Source organism: Trichosurus vulpecula, chromosome 6 (genome assembly GCF_011100635.1).
Source record: "Trichosurus vulpecula isolate mTriVul1 chromosome 6, mTriVul1.pri, whole genome shotgun sequence".
NCBI lineage: Eukaryota > Metazoa > Chordata > Mammalia > Diprotodontia > Phalangeridae > Trichosurus > Trichosurus vulpecula.
Window position 1 is genome coordinate 78,759,030 of NC_050578.1, and position 26,276 is coordinate 78,785,305.

Here is a 26,276-nt window from a genome sequence, read left to right on the forward strand (position 1 = left end):
ACTGGGAATTTTTAACCTGGGTCCTATAAACTTGGTTTTTAAAAAATGTTTTATAATCTGTATTTTATTTTATGCATTTGAAAATATATTCCAAGAAAGAGTCCATGAACTTCACCAGACTGCAAAAGGGACCGTGACACACAAAGTGTAAAGAACTCCCTCATTTAGACCATTCAAAGCAGATTCAACAATTGAACATAAAGAGAGCCTAGTATATAGACTTGTTACTATGCAGTTGGTATGTGTTTTGATTTCCAAGTATTTAGTGGAAATAATTGAGTCCTTTGGTTAAATGTAGAGCAGTCAGCTTGTTTGGAGTGATCGACTGGGGCTTGAGTTAGAATTTTGCCAGTGTAGTTCTAGATATGATTTCCAGTCCCTGAGTAGTAACACTGGTTTCTCTACCTAAGGTTCCAGTGTTCTAGCTACCTGTAGTCATCTGATATGAATCGGAGCTATCCATTTGGATTTTTTTGTTGTTGTTGCAATTTTATTATGTTTGCATAGCATTAAGGTTTACTTTTGTTTAGTTTTCCACCTACATTCCTAACCCTTCCTAGTTCTGCCACAGATCATGTGTTCCCATATTTCTCTAACTTCTTCATAGTCATCTTTTAACGCGTAGTAATATTCCATTTTATTCATGTGCCACAATTTGTTTGGCTATTCTTTAATTGATAAGCATCTCTTTTGTTCACAGTCCTTTGTTACCACAAAAAGTGATACTGTCAATCTGTCAGTGTACATGGATCTTCCCCCTCCCCCACCTTGAACTTCTTAGGGTTGAGAAATTTAAAATAATTCTACTTTGTAATTGGTTCTATATTGTATTGATCTCATATTGTAATTAATTCAGTATCTATTTAAGTCCCCTTTCTATGTCCTTTAGTTATGTTCAGGAATTTAGCTTTCCTCTCTGACCATAAGTCACCATAATTAAAAGGAAATTCCATACTATTAGTGCTTGGATAAATACCAAGACATCTGGTGTCATCTTTCAGTCCTGAGGCTAGCTCTAAGAGATATGTTGTCCCTGAATTTTCCTTGCATCATTAAGAAAAGCAATTATTTCCTAATAAACTTTTCTAGGTATCAAAAAATTTGCCAACTCAGGTGCACTAACAAGGTCGGCAATAAATCAATCAGCATTACTTAATGACAAAGGGTAGTGGACATTAGCGCCACATGGGTACCAGCCTGCTCTCCTTGGTGTGACCAGTCATGTTGTTCCTACCCCAGTGATGCCGCCTATCCTGTAATGAATTGCATTGTCTTCCCCTTCTACCCAAATCTGTTCCTCATTTTCTTGCATTTTCCAAAACTATATGAAGGAATATTTCCCATTAAAGGGTAGGGAAGCTTGTCTTCACAATGGTGCAAAAAAAAAAAAGGAGGGGGGCGGCAATCAAAATATCACCTAAATCTTTTTTTCTAGGCTGTCCATTATAAGTGTGTATCTGCTTTTCTGTGAGTTGGTGTGTCTATAGTGTGGTATCTGGAGACATCTAGTGACCATTCTGAGAACAGCAACCCACTTGTATTCCATCAGCCCTGTGTTTGTTAGTATGTGCTTCTGTGTAACTTTCAAGTACATGCTTTAGCAGAGAGCTTAGAAAGATGACGTTTTAAAATAGATCAACAAGCTCGAAGGGATTTATTTAATCCTCATAAAGCTCTAGTAAGGGAGGAAGACTTTGCCAGTAAATGCTTCCCTGTGTCTGTCTTCTCATGTTTTCTGTTTGAAAGTCAAACTAGTTCCACCCCCTGCCCCACCCCCGCCCCGGGGCTTTATCAGTCCAAAGAGCAAGAGTAAAAAGAAAACTTTTCCTTGAGAAAGCTTTCTCTCTCTCTCTCTCTCTCTCTCTCTTTAACTCTGGGTAAGTTAGAAAGCAGACAAGAGACACAAATAAGGAGTCTATAGGAAATTTAAGTCTGCAGGGAATTTACAGCATCATAAACCAAATAGAGACTCATTAGAAACTAAAATGTAATTTCTCTACTGTGAGTTTCCAAATTGTGGTTTGAATGTTTTTATAAATGCTGAAATGTTCTAGTGATTTTGAGTTAACACTCTTTAGGATTTGTTTTTAAGAAATTAAGAACATAACTGTGAATGTTAATGTGTTTGGTTTTTTTTAATCATTCTTCCCTTGGAGAGTGACAGATTTATTGTTGCATAGCTAAGAAAGGAAGGTCATTTCACCGCTTAGAAAAGAAGTGAGTTTGAAATGAAGTTTCAAAGTGGAGGAAAAAAATGGGTTGCAGTTTTCAGTTTAAATTATCTGATGCTTAAGTACAAATAAATTTAGAAAGAATTTTTTGAATTGTTGTGCATTTTGAAATTAGAAACTTTGACCAGGGAGTTTTACAAATTGAAGTTAAGTAGTTTAGAAATTTTGCTGTAAATTTTATTAGACTCCCTGATTTGGGTGTGAATGATAATTGGAGGAGATTTTGGATGACTTGTCAAGAAGAAAATGAAGCTCCTACCCATTTTTACAACGGACTATGTGGAAGCCAAGACAGCTAGGTGGCACAATGGATAGAGTGTCAGGGTGGGTAAAGCTATAATTTTTTAAAAATATAATGAATATTATTGTTACGATATCTCAACATCTCTGAGTTAATATGATGCAATTATGAAAGATCCCAGTTTTACTCTGAATTTGTAGTTAATTCTATATCCTACATAACTAAGTAAATGAGTTCTTCTACTTGTCATCTGCCTGTTAATGGTTATATATTCATGCATAAGATAAGGTCCTTGAAATATGTCTGAATGATATGGAAATAGTTAGACAAAGATAAAGAAGTTTGTGAGAACAAAGATATAAATCTATTAATTAGTGAGGTTAAGATCAGGAACATCTATTTAGTTATAAGGAAAAGAATCTCAGTACAATGTTATCTTGGAGGAGAGTAACTTATGGACTATATCTTGTGTTACCTCAAAGGGAAATCCAATTTTATTTAGATGTACCATTTAATTTAGAGTTAAAACCTATGTGTAGAGCATGTCCTGAAGTGCAAGCAATTTACACATGGACTGCTCATTTGAAATATACACACACACACACACACACACACACATATATTGCTCTCTGTATACAGCCTGAGATTAATTACTTATAAAGAGTACAGATAGCCATGTTTAGGATTAGATCCCAAAGTATCTCATCCTCCTAAGGCGGGAATTAGCTGGAGGGGGAATTTTTGAGAAAGCAGCAAGATCAGATGATTAGATATTTCAAATGTAAATTATTCTAATGGGATATACAAGCTTTGAGCATGTTCTAAAACTAAGTCTAAAAACTGGGGTCAGGACTTTTTGTGTGTGTGTTTGAACACACACACACACACACACACACACAGAGTTTTGTTTGCCCTTTACACAAATCAGGCATTTTCTGTGTATTTTTTTAATGCTTAATTTAAAAAATTTCAGAGTTCTGTTTCTTGTGGTGCTTTAAAATACTCAGTTTTTGATCTCTCAGTTATTTGAATTTTTAAATATATCAAAGTATCAATTTGCTAACTTACAGGACAGTTATAAGTACTAAAACTAAAGTTTTTCCCTTTATGAGGCTTAAATCTGAAATAAAGAATGAAATAAATAAATAAATGCTGATCTTAAAAAGATAAATGATAATGGAGTCATTTTACAAGTCAGATCCTCATAGATTCTTTTTAATATTCTTACTTCAATCTGTTGTTGATAGTATCTATATCAGGTACAGGATTTGACTGAATCCAAACTTCACAGAACAAATCCCCCTAATAAAAAGATTTGTTCTGTAAAACTTGGACTCAGTCAAAAGGTCACACCCAAGGACCTAGAAGGGCACATGTGGCCCTAAGGCTGCAGGTTTCCCATCCTTGGTTTAGATAAAGCCAGAAACAGCCAGGGTATGTAAAAACTTAAATTCTCTGAAGTTTCAAATGAACTATGGGTTCCTAATTTGATGTTCTTCTTGCAGCTCTTGTTTGTTGTTGGTCCTTCTTTCTCATAGAATACCACTGACATCAACAGAGTGAACCAATTCACTATTCCACCAACAATGTATTAGTGTCCACATTTGAGCAATCTCTCCAGTATTGATTATTTCCATCCTTTGTCTTCTTTACCAGTTTCCTGCGTATGTGACGAAACCTCAGAGTTGTTTTGATATGCATTTCTCTTAGTATTAGCCATTTAGAGCAACACTGCTTACAGTCATTGCTATTTTAAAGACGCTTGTTCATCTCTTTTGATCATTTACCCATTGGGTAATAGTTCCTAGTCATATCTTTTTGTTAATTTCACATATATTTTGGATATAAGACCCACATCAGAGATATGTGAGGCAATGATTTCCGCCCCCCCACCCCCACACACAGTTGTTTCTTTTACTTTTCTTCACTGAATTGATTTTGTCTATGTCTTTTTTTCCTGTCCATATACCCTTTTTCATCTTCAATAACTTATATAAATAGGTCTGAATGGAGTTGCTTCAATTAAATGTCACACATTTTTCTAGTTTTTACTCAATTTTGACCTTTCCTCTAGCCAGTCAGTGTAGTCTCAATGTAGAAACCACAGATTCACAAATAACTCCCATATCAGTGACAAGTTCCTTCTTGTTTGTTAAAATTCAATTACATTTTAAAATGTTATTCATGGTGACTACTCTTTTTTTTCTTGAAGAAAGTATGATACATAGGCAAGAGGCTTCTGAACAGCGTGCAAGTCTTTGACTTCTCTCATTAATTTTTTCCTGCTCCAAATTTTCCAGTCTATTCCTCATCGTCCTCATCTATTCCCACCTTTTCACTAAAATTAGTATCAAAGATATATCAATTGACAAACTCCTAGAAGAAGCTTTGTAAGTCAGCTGCCTCTCACATCTCATTCACTTCTCAACTCCTTAAAAATGTTTTCTTCAAGAATCTCTTGTTGGTGTTCGCCTTTATATCACCCTAACTTCAGATACACTTTCACATAGCCCTCCCTATCCCTATGCAGCAAAGCTATCTCTTGTAAAAAAATAAAATAAAATAAAAAATGAATTAGGACAAGAAGTTCGGCAAAACTAACCAACACATCAGCTTTGCTTGACAGTTGACACGAAGATCCAAACCCATAGCTTCCCACCTCTTCAAAGAAGCATTTCCTCATTTCTTTTAGGCTGTATCTAATTTTAAAACTTACCCCACGTCTTTTTCTGTCCTGATCCTGCTTCACCTTCCTACCACTTTTTTTAATTAAATTTTTCTTTTATTTTTTGCAATTGTCAAGTATTTAGTTCCTGCCACTTTAAAATTTTTTTTTTTTTGCATTTGTCAAGTAGTTAGTACTTGCAACTTCTTAAAATTAATTTTTTTGTTTTGCAATCGTAAAGCGTTCAGTCCCGGCGACTTTTGTCCGTGCTAAACAAGCTGAGGAAGGCAAGGGCTGTGTGCCTTTGCTTCTGTGCATCTCATAGTAGACGCTTAATTCTCTTTCATTTTGAATCTTGGCAGCTCCAATACATATTTGAGCATTTCTCGGGATAAATCACAAGCGCTTCTACCGCCCCCGCTCTCTCCCGCGGAACTGCAAGGGAAAGGGAAGCTTGGCCCTCGGGACGTCCCGTAGTCTGCGGATGACGAAAAGAAAGATGGCGCCTCCCACAGGCCGCCCCACGTGCTTTTTCCGGACCGAGCTGACGGTGGCACCGGTTACCGGAAGTGAAGCTTTGGGTCCCGTTCGGTGAAAAGCCGCTGCGGATCCGAGAGCGAGAAAGACGGATCTCCCCGGCCGCCATCATGTCTGGAAGAAATAACAACAAGCTGCCCAGCAACCTGCCGCAGCTGCAGAACCTGATCAAGCGGGACCCCACGGCCTATGTCGAAGAGGTGGGTTCGGAGATCCGGGAGCCTCCGGGGCGGGGGGAGGGGAGGAGAAGCCCGGTGCCCTCCCCGCCGGATGGAGACGCTTCGTTCTCAGCCTGCGCTTCCCAGCCCCGGGAGGATCCGTGAGCTCGGCCGCGGCATCACGCGGCTACATTGTATCAGGTTCTGACCGCGTGCCGGGCGCCGGGGATGCGCTCACGGGCTGCGGAAGGGTCCCAGCGCTCCCGTGACTGCGGGGGAAGAGAACGTAGCATCCACACGCAGAAGCCGCCTCCCCCTCATTGTACAGATGGGAAAACTGAGGCCCGAGTACTTAGTCACATAGATAAACAAATGAGGTCGAACTGGAATGGGATTCTCCAACTTCAGAGTTTTCTTTCCTACTTCCTATCCACCCCACTTCACCCCGCCCCCAAACCAAAAAGTAAATACAGTCAGTCAACTTTGTGCCTCGCATTGAGCTCATGGGGGGGGGAGGGATGCAAAGAAAGAGCGGACAATCCTCCTCCTTTTAGGTTAAGAATCCTTTTCACAGTCTACTGAACCCTGTGGATGTCCTTCTCTGAATTGTGTTTCTAAAGGCATGAAGTCAAATACATAGGATTACAAAAGAAGCCAATTATATTGAATACAATTAAAAATATGTTTTATAATATAACTCATTTTATTCAGGTTATGAGACTGTAATAGAAGCCGGCCCCCTCGTTTTATAAATGTGGAAACTGAGGTCCAGAGAAGGAAAATGAGTTGTCCAAAGGCACACAACTGTTTAGCTCTCTGTTTAGTTTCCTGTATTTCTCCAAGTCAACAGTATCTGCCAAATATTTAATAAGCTCCTGGATGTTCTGATTTCTGATAGATCCTGTGGGTGGAGGTGTAGATGTGAGAGAAGTATAAAATAGCCCTGGCTTTACTCTCAAGGGAAGAGGGAAGGGACTGTGATAGCATCTTAAGTGTCTAAAGAGCTGTCTTGTAGAAGAGGGATGAAATTTGCTGTGGTGTGCCCGGGATCACAAGTAGGAGCCTGTGTGAAAATTGAAGAGGGGTAGTCTTAGACTATACTAAAGGAAAATTTCTTTGTAATTAAAGTTGAGTTTTTGATGTGTGAGGTGGAGGTGCTGGGGGTTGTCCAAATTACAGTAAAGCATAGAAAACAGTAGACTGGATTGCATTTCAGAAATGACACCTTGTTTTTAATAATCCCAGTTTTTTACTTAGGACCCAAGCACTTAGCACAGTGCTTGGCACATATTATGAACTTAATACATAAGTTTTGGTCATTCAGTAAGGTATGGTGGATAGGGCACTGGACTTGGAGTCAGAAAGACCGAGTTCAAATCCTATCTCCAACACTGCATTCACATCCCTGTGACTCAGGGCAAATACTGACCTTATGACTTCCAGACCCATGTTCTTTCTAATACATTACAGCTTGTCCCATGATGACACTTTACTACTCTTTCTGTTGACCTGCATACTCCAGAAGTAAGTATGCTGCAGAGATGGAATTGGATTGGGGAGTTGGAGACAGTCTGAGGTGTGTTCCCATCTCTTCCATAACTTGCTGTGTGACTTTGGGAAAGTGTGTTAACTTCTCTGAGTCTCAGGTCCATCATTCTTAAAATGAAAGTGTTCAATTGGGTGATCTTGAAGCTTCTGAGCCTCAGAATGCTATAATTCTGTCAAGGGTGATTGCTAAGATGTCAGCATTCAGTTTATATAACATCCCTTTACTTTCAGATTTTTGTGTACCTTCCCCACTTGTGTTTTGTTTTGTTTTGTTTAGATGCTTCTGGAGCAAAATGCTCTCATGATAATAAAGGTTTGTTGAATACAACTGAGAAACATCTTAGAATTAGAGTTGTTCCAGAATGAAAGAGGCCGATTGGGAGCTGGTGGGTCCTCTCTCACTGGCGATCTTTTAACAAAGGCTGGTGACCCCACGTTGATTCTGTGATGCTGCCTGTGATTCTTGTTCATATAACGAAGGTTGGGCTTTGTCCCTCAAGGTATTCCATTTCTGAGAGTCTGGGATCTGGACTGAGTCGACATCATTCCTGTTGTGAATGAATGGATAAATTGGTGATGATAATAATAATGGCTAATCATTATGTAGTGCTTTATAAATAGGATCTCATTTGATCCTCACAGTAAGCATGGAAGGGAGGTGCTGTCACTATTCCCAATTTACAGTTCAGGAAACTAAGGCAGATTGTGTTTAATTTAACTGCAGATAGGGTTAGATTGGGTGAAGTGGACAGAGGGCTGGAACTGGAGTCAGGAAGACTCATCTTCCTGAGATCACATCCGGCCTCAGACACTTACTAGCTGTGTGACCCTGGGCAAGTCACTTCACCCTGTTTGCCTCAGTTACCTCATCTGTAAAATGAGCTGGAGATGGAAATGGCAAACCACTCCGGTATCTTTGACAAGAAATCCCCAAATGAGGTCATGAAGAGTGACTGAAACAACTGAACAACAAGGTGATTAGATTTGCCCAGGGTTTTATAGCTGGTCTCTGCCACAGAATTTGAACTCAGGTCTTTCAGATGCCAGGTCCAGTGCTTTCTCCAGGGCATCACCAAATCCGCCTCTAATGAAGATAAGCCTCACTGTGTGTTCTGAATTGGTTTGCTGTTAAAAGTCAAGAGGCCCTGATTTTTGTCACCTTTTAGCTCTGTGGGCCTTTACCCTTTGTACCTCACTTTCTTAATTTGGTAACTAGGATTAGTAAGGCCTGCCCTGCTCGTTCCATTTGATTATTGTGAGGATCAAATAAAATACTGTACTGTAAGCTCTTTGAAAACTGAAGTGCTAAGTCTGGTAGCTCACAGTTGGGATCTCAGCTTCTTGGGAGGCCAGGGATTAGCCTTTCCAGCCTGGGGAGTTATGGAGACCTCGCCTTTAAAACAGACAAACAGGAAAAAAACCTCAAAATTCTACACAATTGCAGTATGGAGATTGTGTTCTTAGGGTGTTAACTAAAGTAAGGTTCCAGGAAAACAGCATTGTAAAATGAATCAAGGCTGCCATTGGGAGCAACGGGTGAGACATAGAACTTCTAGAAGCATCGAAGAACACAGAAATTTGGGGGGAGAACCGGAACAAATGCGGGGCTTTTTTTTTTTAAGCACTAGTTCATTATGGCCCTAAAATCATTTTTTGTTAGCTTATCAATTACCTTGGTTTGCTTATGGATTTATCATGTTTGATATGGACATGCGACAGACTGGGGGAAATGGTTTTTAAAAATATTTCCTTTTTTCTTCCCAGACCTTCCCCTCTTGTTAATTTACTCATAAATCACACCCAAGCACCATGACTTACTCCAACCCAACTCACCTCATTGTTCTACAGTTTGTATGCTTTTAAAGATGGGATCTTCTCTCTGTCCTTCTAGTAACCTAATGGTCTTTTGCTACAACAAGTTTTATTTAAAATTTAAATTAAAAAAAAATTAAAATTCAGTTTATTAAACATTTTTAAGCATTTGCTAATTCAAAGCACTGAATTTTAGATATGACACCCCACCTGTCCTGATGAAGGGATCTGTAGAGGGACTAGCTCTTTTTCAGCCATCCCCCAGTGCGGGTGGGGACTCCTTTCCTCTCATTCTTGTCTGTCTTTATTGAAATCCTCTGGTGTGGATCTGTCCAACATCCTGGAGACTTTCTGGTTTATTTAATACTTCGTGATTATTAATGCAACCTTTAGGCACTGGCCTCTATGTTTCACTCTTAGTACATGACTTTTTCATGTTCTTGATAAAGTCTTTTATATCAGTTTTTATGGGTAATATGTGGCAAATTACTTATTCTTACCGTTTCTTTCCTTTGCCTTTTGGGTCACTTTGTAGTTTTTTTTTCTTCTGAAATCATGGTGTATGTGTATATATATATGTGTGTGTGTGTGTGTGTGTGTGTGTGTGTGTGTGTGTGTGTATGCGTGTATGCATTTGTTTTCATGACAAACAAATATACCAAATAATACCTGATGAGTGGGTTAACATGGTGCAGAATGATATGAAATATCCAAAGTGGGGTTGTTGTTGTTTGTCCTTCGTTCCTGAAGAAGACCATGACATCAGGGAGGTAATGCCATGACTTGCAAATGAATTGGATTTAAATGAGGGAGGACTTTGCAAAGTCACCAGCCTCACTTTCTCCTCTTTAGCCATCTGGGACCATTGACAAGATATAGATCAGGATGACCAGAGATGACCCAGCATGCAGTGGGGACCCAGAGTGAAGAGAGATGGGGGTACGGGGGGAAGTGGAGGGTTGGATAAAGCAAGGCTCCACAAGAAAGTGGCATTTGAGGTAGGTTTTAAAGGTGGTGACTGATCTTCGAGGTTCTGGAAGTAACATGAAAAAATGCCTGGGAGCAGGAGAAAGCATGGCACAAGGTGGTGAATAATCTCATCTGGCAAATGTAGAGTTTGAACTTTGTTTTGTAGACAGTAAGGGGCATCATGGAAGGATTTGGAGCAGAAAAATAACACGACCAGAACTGTAAGAAAGGTTCACCAGGCAGCTGTTTGAAGAATAGATTGATTGGGATGGAAGGGAGAAGAGTACTTCTTAGAAGGTTCTTGTAAGCTAGTCCAGACAATCAGAAGTAAGCTTTATATTAGAATAGTGTCCGTGGGAAGAGAGGAGAGTGGATCCTGAGAGAGTAGTAAAAAGACCTGAGTGTTGCTAATGAGGAAGAGGAAGGAAAGGTCCAAAATAACACCATGGCTTCAAACCCAGGAGACCAGATGAGTTGTGGTGCCATTGACATAATAAGGTCAAAAGCTAAATTGTACTTTTGGACCTAAATGCTTAAAAAGGAGATGGCAGTTATTGCAGGTGAGTGTAGACTTCTCAAGAAGTCGTGCCAGAGTACCTCATTTCCTTTTGTGACTATGTTATTAGGGGATCAAAGGAATATCTCAGGCGTAATATCACTAGGCGTATTCCAGCAAGGCGTTTGATGAAATATCTCTTGATAGTCTTAGGGAATAAGATGGAGATGTGGGGGCTTGATGACAATACACTTTCAGGTGGTTTTACACTGGTATCTGTGAAAAGATGTGCTTTGTTTTGAAAATTTTTGATGATTGTATTTCAATATAACTTGTTTCCTTTTCATTTTATTCATTTAAAACCATTATTCTCATAAAGGCTTCGCCTTCTCCCAGGCTTCACCAGACTGTTAATGGGGTTCGTAACATTAAAAAAAAAAGATTAAGAAGAATAACGTATCTAGCATTTATATAGTGCTTTAACATTTGCTTAGAACCCCTGAACTCAAAGAGAGGCGGTTAAGGGATCACTGTTGCCTCAGAATTCAAAAATTCCTAAGAATTCTAAAGAAACATTATATTATATTGTTTATATAAAATTTGTATTTAAGTATGAAGACTGCATACATAAGAACTTTTAAAACTAGAGAGAGAATGTAGAGTGATTCTAGATTATTTTGCTGTGGTTTTCTTTTTACAATAAGACATTTCTTAGGGTTTTTTTCCTGGTACTGTCATGGCATTTCATGAGTTTGTGTTATTTTTCCACAGTTTATGCAGCAGTATAATCACTACAAGTCCAATGTGGAAATTTTCAAATTACAACCAAACAAACCCAGCAAAGAACTGGCTGAATTGGTGATGTTCTTGGCCCAGGTAAGATGGTGCCCTTGAAGACACATAGCTAATCCACCATATGGTTTTTTCCTATGCATGGCTTCAAAATTGTGCAGGAGGTGGACCTACACTTAAAAATGATATACTTAACCGCTGTTTTGCAACTTCATATAAGAATACCGTTGTCTCAGTTGTTGCTTAATAATGAAATAGAAACCTGTCAAGACTGTTTTTCTTAAGCTATTGTTTTTTCTTTGGCTTCATTCCAGTCCCTTGTGTCTTCCCTGTGATATCTCTGAAAATTTTAATGGAGTACTTTATTATAGAGCATGCCAGATCAAAACATCCTTGCTTTCCATTTTTTCTGGGTAGATTTTGTGGATCGCAATAAGCACAGGCTCTTACTCATGTCCCAGAATTTATCTGGAAGGGGAAACGCATCCAAGATTCTCAAAGGTTGTGCCAATGGAGCACATGCCCTTGTAGGTAGACAAGTCTTTGAGCATCAGTCTGCTATGTCTTGTTCCAGGACCAGCTTATCTTAGCTAAGTTCCTAGAGGCTCATTTCCAGTACAGAAGCCAGCTTAGCTGCAGTATTTCCTTTTTGAAAACTGTTCTCCATTAGGCTTAAAGCAAGGGGGTCCCTACTCCCCTTTGTCTTCCTTGTACCTGCCTGTAGGGACCCCAGCTGTGCCGCAAGTTCAGGAAAGGGTTACTCTGCTTCACCAAAGGGGCTCCATTGAAAATTGTGCTTGAGCTATTAAGAGGGATAGGTTTTGGAACAATAAGGCTCCTTATAGAAACAGGAGCAACATTTGGAAAGTATGGAAAACATTGTAAAGCAGAGGCGTTGGCAGCAATTGTGTAAAATGGCAGGCATTTGGTTTGAGAACTAAGCTGTTATAATTGTACTACTTGCCATTCCTGTTCTTAAAAAAAAAACAAAAACATTTAAATCTTAATGATCCTTGAGTGAAGGCACAGAATTTAAGATTTATTTTGAGATGACCCACTAAAGATTTCATTGTAATGCAGAAAGAAAGGGAGGGAGGGAGAAAGAAAGCAACAAAATTGTGCTTAGGTGACCCTGGAATGCTTTCCTTTGCCTTAGTAACAGAGGGATCCCTCCAGAGTGACCCATCATTTGCTTCAAGCCGCCCCGAGATGGCCCAATTTCAGTACCCTTGGACATTGTGATGCTCCCCTTCCTCTTTTTTTGGTTATCATATAAAAATCCAATTCTCTGGCCTCAACAAGGCAGTCTTACAGAGATTATTTTCCAGCCATCTGCTTATCCAGTAAAAACTCTGAGCAATCTGATGTACCAACCAGAGAGTGGTCTTTCTTCCCTGGCACAAGGTTGGATGTTGGGTGAAGAAATTTTTGACTAGAGCAATTAAGATCATTTATTGAACTGTAGAAAGATCACGAGTACTTCATCTGCCAGATTTACAGGCCCTGGAAGTATTAGATGATGTAGTGCTAAAAGAGATGTAGAGGTGGGTTGTAGGACAAAGAATAAGTGTGAAGACAAAAGGCATCCATTCGTAAAGCACAGTTTGGGTGGGGAGAAACCAGTGAGTTAAGAGAAAGGGGGTTGACTTCTGTTGATATTTTTGTAAAACATAGCTTTAAGACCTACCCTCACACTGATCTAAGATGAGAAGAGTCTTTCCTTTGTTACAGGTTGGCCACTGTTATCCAGAACATCTCGTTGACTTCCCCCAACAGCTGAAGGAACTTCTTTCTTACAACCACACGGTCTTGGATGCAGGTCTTCGAATGGTGAGATCAGGGCTTGGATTAATAAAGTTATATTCTGTTTCTTCTTCAGGTTGTTTTGTTTTTTAGCCTAATGTGAACTTCTTAAAAGGGGGAATGTCCATGTTGATCTTAAAACTGAGGACAGGAGGCCTTGTAGGAGTTTGTAGCAGAATGACCCGGCTCCCTTCAGACCTCAAGAGAATGGCTTTGTACCTTCAGAGGGCCTGCCATTTTATCAGAACTCAAGTCCTCTACCCCATCTCTGCTTCCTTGTCTCTCAGCAGCTAGCTTATTTTGCCAAGATCACATCCATCGTGCAGATTCTTCCACCTTCCTTCTTTTATCGGTCAGTTGCCAGGTGCCGTGGGTTCTGCTCTGACAGGCACAGTTACAGTTGTCCCCCTTAGTCAGGCCTTTATTTCTTTCATCTAGACTATTGCAGTGACCTCCTGATGGGTTTTCCTGCTTTAATTTGGTCTCTAGTGAAAACCTCTGTCAGAAGATCTGTTGTAAAGCTTTAGCCTTTGGAAGCTGTGTTCTCCCAGGGCTATTGACTCAGAGATCATCGTGCAGAGCAAGGTCAGCCCTGCTTGACCAGTCCCTGGGCCTAGAAATGTCATAGGGTCTCGGCTGAACTTGAATGCAAGTGTCAGAATAAAGGTTGCTTTTTCTCTCTTTCCTCAGACATTTTGCAAAGCTTTGATGTTGCTGAGAAACAGGAATCTCATCAATCCAACCAGTTTATTAGAGCTGTTCTTTGAACTTCTGCGTTGCCATGATAAGCTTCTGCGAAAGGTAGGGAACGGAGTAATTGATCATCCCGTGGAACAAATTGTCTTCTAATAATAAGTAACATTTATGAAGTGCTTTGAGGTTGTTTTGTGTTCTTTAAATAAGTAGTGTTTTCCCTTTTCATATAATTAATGTGGGGCAGCAGGGTGGTGCAGTGGACAGAGTGCTGGGCCTGGAGTCCAAAAGGACCAGCATTCAAATCTGGTCTCAGACACTTAGTAGCTGTGTGACCCTGGGCAAGTCATTTAACCTTGTTTGCCTCAGTTTCCTCCTCTGTAAAATGAGCTGAAGAAGGAAATAGCAAACTGCTCCAGTATCTTTTCCAAGAAAACCCCTAATGTGGTCATGTAGAGTCAGACACAAAACAACAAAAAACTAATGTTGTTTGTCCTTCATTTTCGAAGAGGACCATGACATCAAAAATGTCATGCCATGACTTTCAAATGAATTGGATTTAAGTGTAGGAGCACCATGCAAAGTCACCAGCCTCACTCTGTTCTCTGGAGCCATCTGGATCCAGTGACGAGATACAAATCAGGACAACTAGAGATGGCCCTGAATGCAATGGGAGATGTTGGCCTTTCTAAGGGAGAAGATAGATATCCTTGAGTCATTCAACATGCTAATGATTGAATGTGTTGAAAAATTGTATTTGTTCTTAAGGCCTTTAAATGGAAATTACTTCTTTTCTTTCCTCAGACTTTGTATACTCATATTGTGACCGATATCAAGAATATTAATGCCAAACACAAGAACAATAAAGTGAACGTTGTGAGTATTATCCTGCTTTTGGCTTTCTGCGAAGCCCGGGGCTGTCTGCCCATCCCGACCATCTGGGCTTCTCTTTCCATTCAAGGTGCTGCAGAACTTCATGTACACCATGCTGAGAGACAGCAATGCCACGGCTGCCAAGATCTCTCTGGATGTGATGATCGAGCTGTACAGGAGAAACATCTGGTGAGGAGAGAGTGTCTTATGAAGCAAGCCCCCGTCTACCCCCAGACCAGCTTTAGTTTTGGGTCAGACAGTTTATAACACTGAAGTACTCCCAGAGAATGCATAGAGAACTTCATTTCTTTCATGTTTTCAAGCTTTCCCCTGCAGTTTTAGTTCCCGATTGAGCCAGAAGGTGAAAACGCTAAAAAAAAAATCTTGATGAACATCATAATTTTTCTGACTAAAGACTGTCATAGAATCAGTCTTAGACAGGGAGCTCTCTAAGAGTCTCCTGGGAACTGGCCCCTGATGTGGGGCGCCCCTCAGTACCATGCTGCTTTCTTTAAACACCGGTCTCTAAACGCTTCCATTTCACACGCACACACCTTGTTCTCTTTGATCAGTTTGTAGCATGCTACAAACCTACCTACTACATTTCAGTGAAAAATTTCCATGTGGTTTTTGACAGAAAATATTTTCTTACAGGAATGATACCAAAACTGTCAATGTGATCACAACTGCATGCTTTTCTAAAGTGACTAAGGTGAGACTCTATGTGAAATTCTGCAGGAAATACTTCTGATGGGTTTTGGGGTTGCTTCCTTTCTGTCCAGACAGGCTTTCAAGCATGCGGGATGTTTGTAAAGAGGGAAGCTTTCAACTAACAATTTATTTTTCTTTCAACTAACTATTTTCTATTTTCCGTCCCATTTGAAAAAAAAAAAAACCAGAAAAAAACAAAGCCCTTATAACAGATATTCATAGTGAAACAGGACAAATTCCCACATTGGCCACGTCCAAAAAATATGTCTCAGTCTGTATCCTAAGTGAAGAAGTATTTTGTGATGAGTCCTTTGGAATCATATTTTGATCAAAGTGTTTAATTAAGTCTTTCAAAGTTGTTTGTCTTTATAATGATGGTATTGTATTTAAATATCTCGTGGTTCTCGTAGCTTCACCCTGTATCAGTTCATACAAGTCTTCTCTAGTTTCTCTGAAGCTGTTTCACCATTTTTATGCCATTTAAAATACATTGCATTGCATTCATATCATCATATTTCATTCAGCCATTTTCCAATTGATGAACACTCCCCTTTTTTCCAATTCTTTGCCACCAAAAAAGGAGGTGCTGTATTTTGAAACATAGATCATTTCCCTCTTTTTGGGGGGATTTCTTTTGGGTATAGGCATAGTAATGGTGTTGCTGGGTCAAAGGGTATGTATGACTCAATGACTTGTTGAACATATTCCCAGATTGTTTTTTTCTAGAATGGCCGGATCCCTTCAGAGCACCGCTAACAGCCTTCCCACAAAGATAGGAAACTTCAGCATTTGACGTTTTCCTTCTTTGTTGTCTTTGCCAGTCTCAGGCACATGAGGAGGAGCAGCCTTTACTTTGCTTAAATTTCCTTTTCTCTGATTATTAGTCTTGTGGAACATTTTTCCATATGGCTGTTCATATTCTCCCTCTGAAAACTGACCATTTAGCTCATCTGTCAAGAAGTTCATTTTCTTATGAATCCATCTTTATTCTTTAAGCAGACCTCCGACTTGAGACACGCTAGAAAGAAACCAAATAAAAACTATTTTGTAGTATCGTTAGAACAACTTTAACTTCCTGAATTTGGTTCTAATATTTCCTCTAACAGTTGAGTCTATACCTTAGCAGGATATGAACCCAAACATCGTATAGTGCTCTCTTTCTCTGAACAACATGATGTATGTTGTATTGCCTTATAACTATAACCATTGTAATAACTAACTTTTCCATAGCTCTTTAAGGCTTGCAAAACACCTTACAGATATTTTATCTCATTTTATCCTCAACTATCCTGGAAAGCAGGTGTTGTTATCTTCATTTTACGGAATAGGAAAATGAAACAAGCAGAAATTAAGTGACTTGCCCAGGGTCACACAGCTTGAGTCTGAGGCCAGATTTGCACTCGGGTCTTCCTTATGCCGGGTCCAGCACCCTGTCCACAGTGCCGTGTGGTTGCCGCCTACCTCTAAAACGAGTTCTTGGGAGGAAGAGGATATAGTTGGCGTACCAAGTCATTGCTTATGAAAATGGGTTAAGCTTCCAAATGAGAGAAAGCTTTATTTTTAGCTTCTTTTAGCTTTTTTTTTTACTTAGCTTTCTTTTCTTTTTTTCTTCTCAGCTGACTATAATGAGACATCCCCTGGCATTTTGCCATTACTTTGATTTTTTTATGATTATTAGGAAGTAGGAGGAGAACTTGTGTCCCTGTGAGTTTGTGTGAAAGCCAGATTTAGTGGGGAACGGGTGATCTGTATTCAGACAAGTCTGCTGTGTCCCGTGGGTTTATAGTCATGATTAGAGGCTTGATTTGTGGATTTGCCTTGATTTGCCTCACCAGAAAAAACAAACCAAAAAAAGACGAGATTGCAAGCTGGTAGGAGAGGGAATTAGGAGTGTGTTTGGAAGTGAAGGTGATGTAGAAACTAAAGATAACACTCTGTTTTTTAATAAAACTATTTTTGGGTTTTTTTTTTAATTTGTTTTATTATTTATTATTAGTTATATTTTATTTATTTATTTATTATTTGTTTTTAGAGTTGAATGGAATCTTGCTGACCTGTTCTTGCTACACCTGTTACTTCCCTGGCTTTCCCCATTCTTAACATTGGTGACTCCTTGTCTGCTGTTTACGGGACCGTCTTGAATGTCTTTCCCTTTCTTTTTGCTCTTCAGATACTGGTTGCCGGTTTAAAATTCTTCCTTGGTAAAGATGAAGATGAGAAACAAGACAGTGATTCCGAATCTGAGGTTCGTTGCTATCTCTTCCACGTTGGAGTTGTAGTCCGCAGAATCCCCAGCTCCTCCTCTGAGGATCGCGTCTCAGCATGGTTTTTCAAGACACCTTGGTCTGAAAAGGCCTGTCTTAGTTGTGGTCAGTCAGGCACTGAAGCTTTAGGCTGTTGGTTGGCATGAGTTACATTCAGCTTCAGAAGAATGCCCGTCATCAGTGAGGTTGGGGCGTGGAACAGCTTTGTATTAGAGCCTTTTTACACAGCTGTCCTTTAACTTTGGTCATATATTTAGAATGTGTTGTTTGTGGCAGATAGTTGTCTTTCTGATCAATAAAATGAGCCTGCTTTGGTTGTATTCTGGGGTTTGAAACTATAGCTTCTGGCCAGGATTCTCCACAACTTGAGGTGGGGTTGTGTAGAGGGGATGTTGTTACATCGGCTGCATCAGAAAAGGTGAGGAAATAGTGTATAATCTGATAGCTTCAGAGGGAAATTCTAGATTTGCTTAGGGGGTTAGAGGGTGAGGTGGAGAAGAGGAGATAGTAGTTGCTTCTGTGGAAATTTGTCTTGCTGTTACTCTGGTCATTTTTTTCTTTAGGACGATGGGCCCACAGCAAGAGATTTGCTTGTTAAATATGCCACAGGAAAGAAAACGTCGAAACACAAAAAGAAATTGGAAAAGGCCATGAAAGTCTTGAAAGTAAGGCCAACTTGGGGGTGTGGGGTGGCATTTATATGTGGTGGAAGTGGTGCAGAAGAGGCATCTCAGAATTTGAGGAAAACATCTGCTATAAAACATTTGTTAAAAAAAAAATTTGTAGTAAAAGAAGATGCAAAAAAAAATTTTTATAGTAAAAGATTTGCTTTTTTTAAAGATAGTTATGTGAAGTTAAAAGAGTATATGTTAACTTTCAAGTTTGTGATAAAATTGCCCCATTTGTTTCCGTGTCCCCTTCTGACACTGATGCCCCTTCCCCCCTCACACACACAAACACACACACACACACACACACGGTATATTTTTCCCAGTGTAATGGCTGAATTAAACTTCACCATGCTCTTTCTGGGTGTCCAGAGCCTGTCACACTCTAGGTTTGCCTTAATCTTAGCTGGAGGTAGGCTACCCAGGAGGTCTGCACTTTCAAAGCCTTAGCAGAGCGGAGCCTTCTGTAGCTCTTTTTAGGGATACTTTGAGGGATTTTATGATTTGGAACTTAATATCACGCAGGGATGTTGACTGTGCCATGAATAGTTCCACTTCTGCAGTGGCATCGATATCAGATTAATTCATGGGGCTAAATACCACTCATTTTTCTTTCAGAAACAAAAGAAGAAGAAGAAGCCAGAGGTGTTTAATTTCTCAGCTATTCATTTGATTCATGATCCCCAAGGTATTTAAACACAGCCTTCCAGATCTGTCATTGTGCATGGCCAGTGGACACTACCATGCTCGTGTCATGAAACTCAGATCATTTCCTACCTGAATGGAGCACAGATCAGTGAGTCTTTGCTCTGGGTGTTAAAGCCTACACTTTTGAGATCACTTGACTTGGGTTGGACTCCTCTTCCCCTGGATTTCATTTTTACTTTTTCAGAAGCTACGAACACGTAGATAGGTGATGCTGTCTTTCTGCCGCATTTCACGTTACTCTATTTTCCTGAGCCTCGGCTTCAGGATCCTGACTCTGGATGTATCTGAACCATTGTCTTACCCCTCTTTGCCCTTGCCTCATTCCATCCTGGTAAGCGGCCTTCGTGCCCATGATCAGTCACTACTCTGGTTCTCTGTCTCACAGATTTTGCAGAGAAGCTTCTGAAGCAGCTGGAGACCTCTAAAGAGAGATTCGAAGTCAAGATGATGCTCATGGACCTTATCTCCAGATTAGTGGGAATTCACGAGGTTTGAAGCATTTTGTGGACTTTTTTCTTTTGATAAGAGGTAGTGAAACGGGTTTGGGATTTTGGCAGACTCAGACAGAAAGGGCACTGGATGATTATTTTTAAGGATGGGATCCTAGATCCAGCCAGATTGTGACCTCACACAGCTCTTTAGTTCTGTGCATTTTAGAGAGAATGGACCACTGAAAAAGAAGTTTCCATAGTGTCCCCACAGGGATCACTCCAGTTCAGATCATGGGTCTTAGATTTAGAACCAGAAGGAGATATCTCCTCTTACAGATGAGGAAATTAAAGCCTAGGGAGATGAATTAAGGTCACACAGCAGGGATCGGAACCTTCTTCACAATCCCATCCCCCATATTTTATGCCATTGGTTCTGGAAGAAGGCCACAGTTGGGAAAGGTTCTTTGATCTTGGATCAAGCTCTGAACAGCAGCCAAAGACACAGGCAGGAAACTAAGGGGACAGCCTATGGATGGGAAGTCCCTGCTTAGTCCCAGGGGGTGTTTGGGGAATTTTGCTTTGTCAGAAAGTCTCTCCTTGGGAAGCAAGGGTATTGAAGCTTTTCCCTAGCTATGATTTCTGGAGAACTGGGGTTATAGGAGTGTGGCAGGCCAGATCTGGAAATTCTCAAGGCTGACCTTAGACTTGCCCATACAGTACAACCTTCCTTACAAAATACAAGGTCCAGCATTGCCTGATGGGGAATCATTCTTAAAACTGCAAGTTGGAGCCTTCATGCTTTTATAAAGATTAGAACTTAGGAATAACAAGTTGCATCAGTTGATGCATTGCATTTTTTTTAATCCTTAAGGCAAAGAAAATATAGTAAGAGGAACATTTTTATTTCCAAGTAAAATTCTAATTTTTGTGTGTTGTTGCTGTGCCTGGCCCATCCAGCATTAAGGATATTAACGTAAAATACCATCACTTTCTCCACAGCTCTTTCTTTTTAACTTCTATCCCTTCATACAGCGGTTCCTCCAACCCCATCAGAGAGGTAAGCCACCATCCTCTTTTGTCTCATTGATCTTGGGACATTATTAGAAGAGCTATTTAAAGCCTCCTGTTTTGAATTCATTGATCAGAAGTGAAATGTTCTCTAGAACAGAAGAGAAGATTATAGGATGTAGAGCTAGGCTCAGGTGAGCAAATTGAATCCTAGAAGAAGTTATTTGATTTCCTCCAGGTGATCGATGTTGTAAAAGCGTAGACAGGGTAGAAGAAGTAGATTTATACTTTTGCGTGGTTCCCCAACTGGCATGGGCATCTTTTTAATAGTTTGCAGACTCAGTTGGCACTTATAAATAGGAAGTCTTTTTACAAACTCTGATGGGAAAAGGGGAAGAGGGAAGGAGGTGATGAAGGTTAGAGAGCGTTTATTAAGCAAATGTTATGTGCCTGGCTCTGTGCTGAGCTCTGGACACAGAAATAGAACCGGCAAAGTGACTTCAGACAGCTTACATTCTAACGGGGAAAGGTCTCCACAGTACCTAAAGAGGAGCTGGAAATGAGAGTGGTGGTGAGGAGGGACGGAAGGGAGAACAGGGCATTTTGGAGGCTCAGACTCCAGCAAGGCCAAAGCCAGGGGAACCAGGCTGGGGTCCAAATTTCCAGTGGGGTGGGAAGGGTCAGAGGATAGGGCTACAGTGAGGAGATGAATTATATTTGTATGGGGTTTTTGGTTCATTTGTTTTGGTCTGAATGGCCTGTGATTTCACTGATTTAGGGAACCCTCAGTAGGGAAAGTCCTTCCACTGGTCCAGATTATCACTGAGAAGTCAGTCCTTACCCAAGGCCACACAACCAGTCTGTTGGAGGCAGGAGGAACCAAGATGCTCCTGATTCCAGAGTGGTCCTCTCTGCCCTCTCTTAGTGCTTCTCTGCCCCATGGCTCCTGTATGACACATGTCCAGGGGCTTCTCTGTACCTTTCGGCATCTGCAGCAGAACAAGGAAGAGAGATTTCTCCATCTTTGTTTCCCCCTTAGGACCTCCCTGAGCTTGTGTGCATCTGCCTGGGAATCTCTCCCAGAATGTCTCCTCAAGAGCAGGGCGGGGTTGGTTTTGTTTTCTCTCATCAGTGACTCTTCCATAGCATGTGCTCAGTGAGAGCCTATTGGTTGGTGGATGTATTGATTGCTGCCAAGGAGCACAGCCCCACTTTGAACTGGGTCTAACTGGGCCTTACCCTGATTTCCAAGTGCACATCCATGGGGACTTTAAGAACCACCTGGTTCTGGAGCCATTGTTGGTGGTGATCTGAGGCATTGATAAAACCCTGTGTAAATAACCTTTTCCTGCTGTCTTGGTGTTTCAGAGGTGACAAAGATTCTTCTCTTTGCTGCCCAAGCAGCCCATCAGCTTGTACCCCCTGAGGTGAGTGTGACCTTTGTGACCTATCCTGCCTGGTTTGGGGCCGGCACAGTCAGAGCTGTCCCTGTTAGTTGGGAACACCAGGGTGGTTTTTGTTTATTTCTTTATAAAGGTAGACAGGGGTAGATGGGGCAGTGGATAGAGTGCTAGGCCTGGAGTCAAGAAGACTCGTCTTCCTGAGTTCAAATCTGGCCTCAGACACTAGTTGTGTGACCCTAGTCAAATGACTTAACCCTTTTTGCCTCAGTTTCCTCATCTGTGAAACTAACTGGAGAAGGAAATGGCTAATTACTCCAGTGTCTTTGCTAAGAAAATGCCAAAAATGGGGTCACATAGAGTCGGACATGAATGAAAAATGACTGAACAAAAAAAAAATGGTAGACAAGATCATAGGACCATAGACTGAGGGCTGGAGGAGGTCTTACAGCCTCCTCATTATACAGATAGGGAAGCTGAGGCACAGAGCACTTAAATGAAATGCCCAGGGACACACAGCCAGTGGACGTTTGAGGCAGGGGTTGAACTCAAGTCTTCTTGTCTCCACGTCCATTGCTTTTTCAGTTGAAAAATGGCATAAAAACTTAGAGCAGAGAGTGACCTTGTAATCTAGTATAACTGTTTATGATTTTACATTTTGCTGAATCCTAGAGGTGGAATGATTTGCTTTAATTTGTATAGTTAGGTTAGTGGCAGAGCTGGCCCTAAGATCCAGTCTCCTGACTCCTCATCCATCCATCCATCCATTTATCCCTCCATTCATCCATCCCTCCAGCCATTCATTCTTTCTTCTTTCCATGCACCCATCTATCTATCCTTCCATCCATCCATCCTTCCCTCCATTCATCCATCCCTCCAGCCATCCATCCATCCTTCTTTCCTTCTTTCCATGGTACCACTTCCGGGGGTCATTTGATGTCTGAGCTTGGCTGAAAGCCAGTCTGCCCAGAAAAAGGAATGATGTGCAGCGCCTCAGTAGAGTCTCCATCTTTGTAACCTTGAGCAGGAAAGGGAAGGTGGCTTGCTAGTTCTTTTGGGGTGGGGGGTTACTTAGAAGTTAGGCTTTCCTTTCTAGTTGAAAGTGATGCTGGTTTGTCAGTCTGTGAGTCCTGCTAGAATCCTAACACTGAAGGACTGTAGCCGCGGTGGTCTTTGTTGTTCCCTCATGGGTCTGGGGAGAATTGACTGCAAACCTGAAGATCAAGTTGTTTTTACTTCGGTTATGATTCGTGTGTTGATGCTCAAGCTTGTGGTCCTGTACACATGGTTCTGAGGTTCATCATTTCTTTCCAACCATTGCTAATGCAGATTATCGAGTCCTTGCTAATGACTGTGGCCAACAATTTTGTCACCGACAAGAACTCTGGGGAGGTTATGACTGTTGGGTAAGTAGCATTTGTCACGGCAAATTACCCTGTTGTACAATTATCTGAAGATGTAGTGGTTAGCTGTCATGGTGACTGGGAGACAACACTTCAGTAATTATCAGCCTATGTTCTCCAAACTAAACAGCCCAGGATTTTGTTTGAAACAGAGCTTGTACATTTATTCCCGAGTGTTGAGCAGGGAAGGGAGGGGAGATTTTTCTGTCATTCCTTTTTTTCCTTGTACATTCTTCTGTCTGTGGTCAAATGATTCTTTTCTTTAGTGACTGACCCTTTGTGGACAGCAGGGTTAGGCCTAGATGAAACCCCTCCCCCAACCGATAACTGGGCTTTGAACTAAATTGTTTGCATGGATCCCCTGGGCACGGCTGTAGATTTGCCTCGCAAACATCTCACATGTTCTCAGGAAAACAAGCACAGGCTCCCATCCTGGAGGCTGCTACTTAAACCATTCTTTTATTAGTTTTCTTCCATTAGATTCAAAGATAGTCAAGGAGTAAGTTCTGATATTTCCTCATGAAATATTAAAAATGTAACATTTCTCAATAATTAATTGGCTCAGTTGATAAAAACTAGGCAACCCTTCTTTGCCATGAACATTGTCTTTTCTCTTTCTGTATCAAACCCTGGTCTCCAGAGTTACTAAGGATATAATTTGTGGTGATAAAACAGTACAAAGACATTTAAATGTTTTGGTGGGGTGTCAGCTGTCAGTGCTCAGGAGGGAAGGTAGGCGGAGTTTCCCCAGAATCCTCCTCCGGATGACCCCTCCGTAACAGTTAATAATGATTAACTCCTCAGTCTCTCACCAGATGGTATTTAACTCTTTTCCTTCTCTCATGGACTTCTCCTGGGAGTAACAGCTAAACTGTAGGCAGTCTGTCAGTCCCTGCCCTGAAGGGGCTTACATTCTAATTGAAGAAGACGATGCAGAAAAGGCATTTGAAGGGTGGGGATGTTGGGGAGCTGGGTAGGGGAAAAGAGGGAAGGAGGTGATGAAGCCAGCTGGGAAATGAGGAGATGGGCTCAAGGCCTCTTTAAATGGAGGTTCCCCACCCTCCATTCAGAGGGGTGAGTACCCAGTCTGATTTGATCTTCGGTGATGATGAGGTTTCTGTGGGTGTGATGGAGTGCACTCTACCTCCCCAAAATTCTCTCCTTTAATGTAAAGTAACAGTAAACACAGTCTTAAAACTGGGGTTGCGCCCATTTTTTTGTCCTTTCTCTGTGTTTTGAGTGTGAAAGCCCACTATGTTTACTGTACCTTGGTCTTCCTCCCTCCCTTCTTCCCTCCAGGACTCTTGTGTAAATTGTGCTGAGGTCTCTAGCATTGAGCCTTTCTGGCCTCAACTAACATTCAATCCAAGTCAAGAACTGTGGATTAAATACCTGTTTTTGCAATAGGGGTACAAAGATAAAAACATCCACGGCCCTCAGTATCAAAGGATTTACTGTCTGCTGAGAAATTACAACTTGTACGCAGATAAGTCAATATAGTCAATCAACAAGCATTTATTAATTTCCTACTGTATCTGGGCACTGTGCTAGGCCCTGGCATTAAAAATGCAAAAGAATGAAACAATCCTTTCTCTCAAGGAGCTTATTGTGTTATAACAGGGGAGATAGCAGGTATGTGTGTGGCTATGTATGTATATGTATATGTATATGCGTTTGCACGTCAATACAAATAAAAGTGTAGTTGGGGAGGGTGCTAACAGTTGGGGGATGGTTATAAAGTAATCTGAAGAAGGAGAGAACATTAACAAATTGGAGGGGAACCATCAGACAGTTCTTCACAGGGGAGATAGCCCCTGAGTTGTGTCTCGAAGGTAAGAAGTCATGATGGCAGGTAGGAAATTCCAGGCAAATGCACTGAGGCTAGAGATGAAATGTTAAGTTTGGGGTGTGTGCATGGAGGGAGTGCATGAATGGAGGTAATGTAGGTAAAAGTAGAATGGTAATTGGGAGCTAGGCATTTATATCATTAAGACAAAATTCATGACCTCAAAGAGAACCATGAGCATGCCTGAATGGTTTGGAATCACAGAATATAATGAATTCTCTAGGTAGAAGGCAGAGGAAGTATAACGTTTATTTAGGCTCCAAAGGATCAGATCCAAGGACCAGAGCCCCCAGTTCGATATCGTAGCAACAGCATTCCAAAACCAATAAGCCCACCTCACTATGATAACGAGGAAGTTACAACAAAATATTGTAGCAGCAAGCCAGACCATACTTGTGCTTCCCCTCGATGCTAGGGCGCTCCTGTAAGAAGATCACTCACAAATCCTAAGTCCCCACTCAGTACTCTCCTGCAGCTCTGCTGACTCCGAGTTCCAGAACTCCCTCTTGTGTTCAGCACTCTCTGCTCTGCATGCTCTGGAAGCTGGCTTGGCTCTTGAATCCTGCTGCTCTGTTTCTCCGTTTCTGCAGTTTCTGCTCCTCCATTTCCTGGCTTCTTCAACTTCTGCCACTCCAGGCTCTGTTCTCTCAGGCACATACCATTGGCTCTGGTCTTAGCAACTCCCCTTAGGGCCCTGAGGGCTTCCTGCCTCTCTCAAAGTAGCTAATTAGTTTGCTAACTGGCCTGGGGCATCACACTTAATTACTTAAAGGATGTGGGCCTCTCTCTAATCAGACCTCCTTTTGTTGGCCCACCTGAAGCCTCTTCAATGGGTGGGAAAGATCTTTTCACTTACTGATTGGCTTTACAGCTTTATCTTTGGTGGCATGGTGAGCTACTGAAGTTTTTTGAGTGGAAGAGTGACATAGTTGGGGCAGCTAGGTGTAAGACAATTTGGCTTGAGGCTGCTGCTGAGGTATAAGACCCAACCAGAGCTGCCAACACAGGTTCTTTGATCT

At 41.1% G+C, this 26,276-nt stretch overlaps 1 protein-coding gene across 2 annotated transcripts in view; it reads left to right on the forward strand.

Moving 5' to 3' along the window:
- Positions 1–5,499: 5,499 nt before the first annotated feature.
- Positions 5,500–26,276, forward strand: part of SDAD1 (SDA1 domain containing 1) — a 28,382-nt gene continuing 7,605 nt past the window's right edge. Inside the window, exons 1-14 of one of the 2 annotated variants that reach the window (XM_036763800.1) lie at positions 5,500–5,874; positions 11,429–11,533; positions 13,181–13,279; positions 13,943–14,053; positions 14,750–14,821; positions 14,907–15,007; positions 15,473–15,530; positions 17,700–17,774; positions 18,357–18,458; positions 19,080–19,149; positions 19,555–19,658; positions 20,600–20,657; positions 21,977–22,035; positions 23,338–23,414. In XM_036763800.1, the coding sequence (XP_036619695.1) occupies positions 5,785–5,874; positions 11,429–11,533; positions 13,181–13,279; positions 13,943–14,053; positions 14,750–14,821; positions 14,907–15,007; positions 15,473–15,530; positions 17,700–17,774; positions 18,357–18,458; positions 19,080–19,149; positions 19,555–19,658; positions 20,600–20,657; positions 21,977–22,035; positions 23,338–23,414 (1,181 nt within the window). In that variant the 5' untranslated portion in view covers positions 5,500–5,784. The remainder of the gene's footprint in view (positions 5,875–11,428; positions 11,534–13,180; positions 13,280–13,942; positions 14,054–14,749; positions 14,822–14,906; positions 15,008–15,472; positions 15,531–17,699; positions 17,775–18,356; positions 18,459–19,079; positions 19,150–19,554; positions 19,659–20,599; positions 20,658–21,976; positions 22,036–23,337; positions 23,415–26,276) is intronic. The other variant, XM_036763801.1, reaches the window with a different exon arrangement.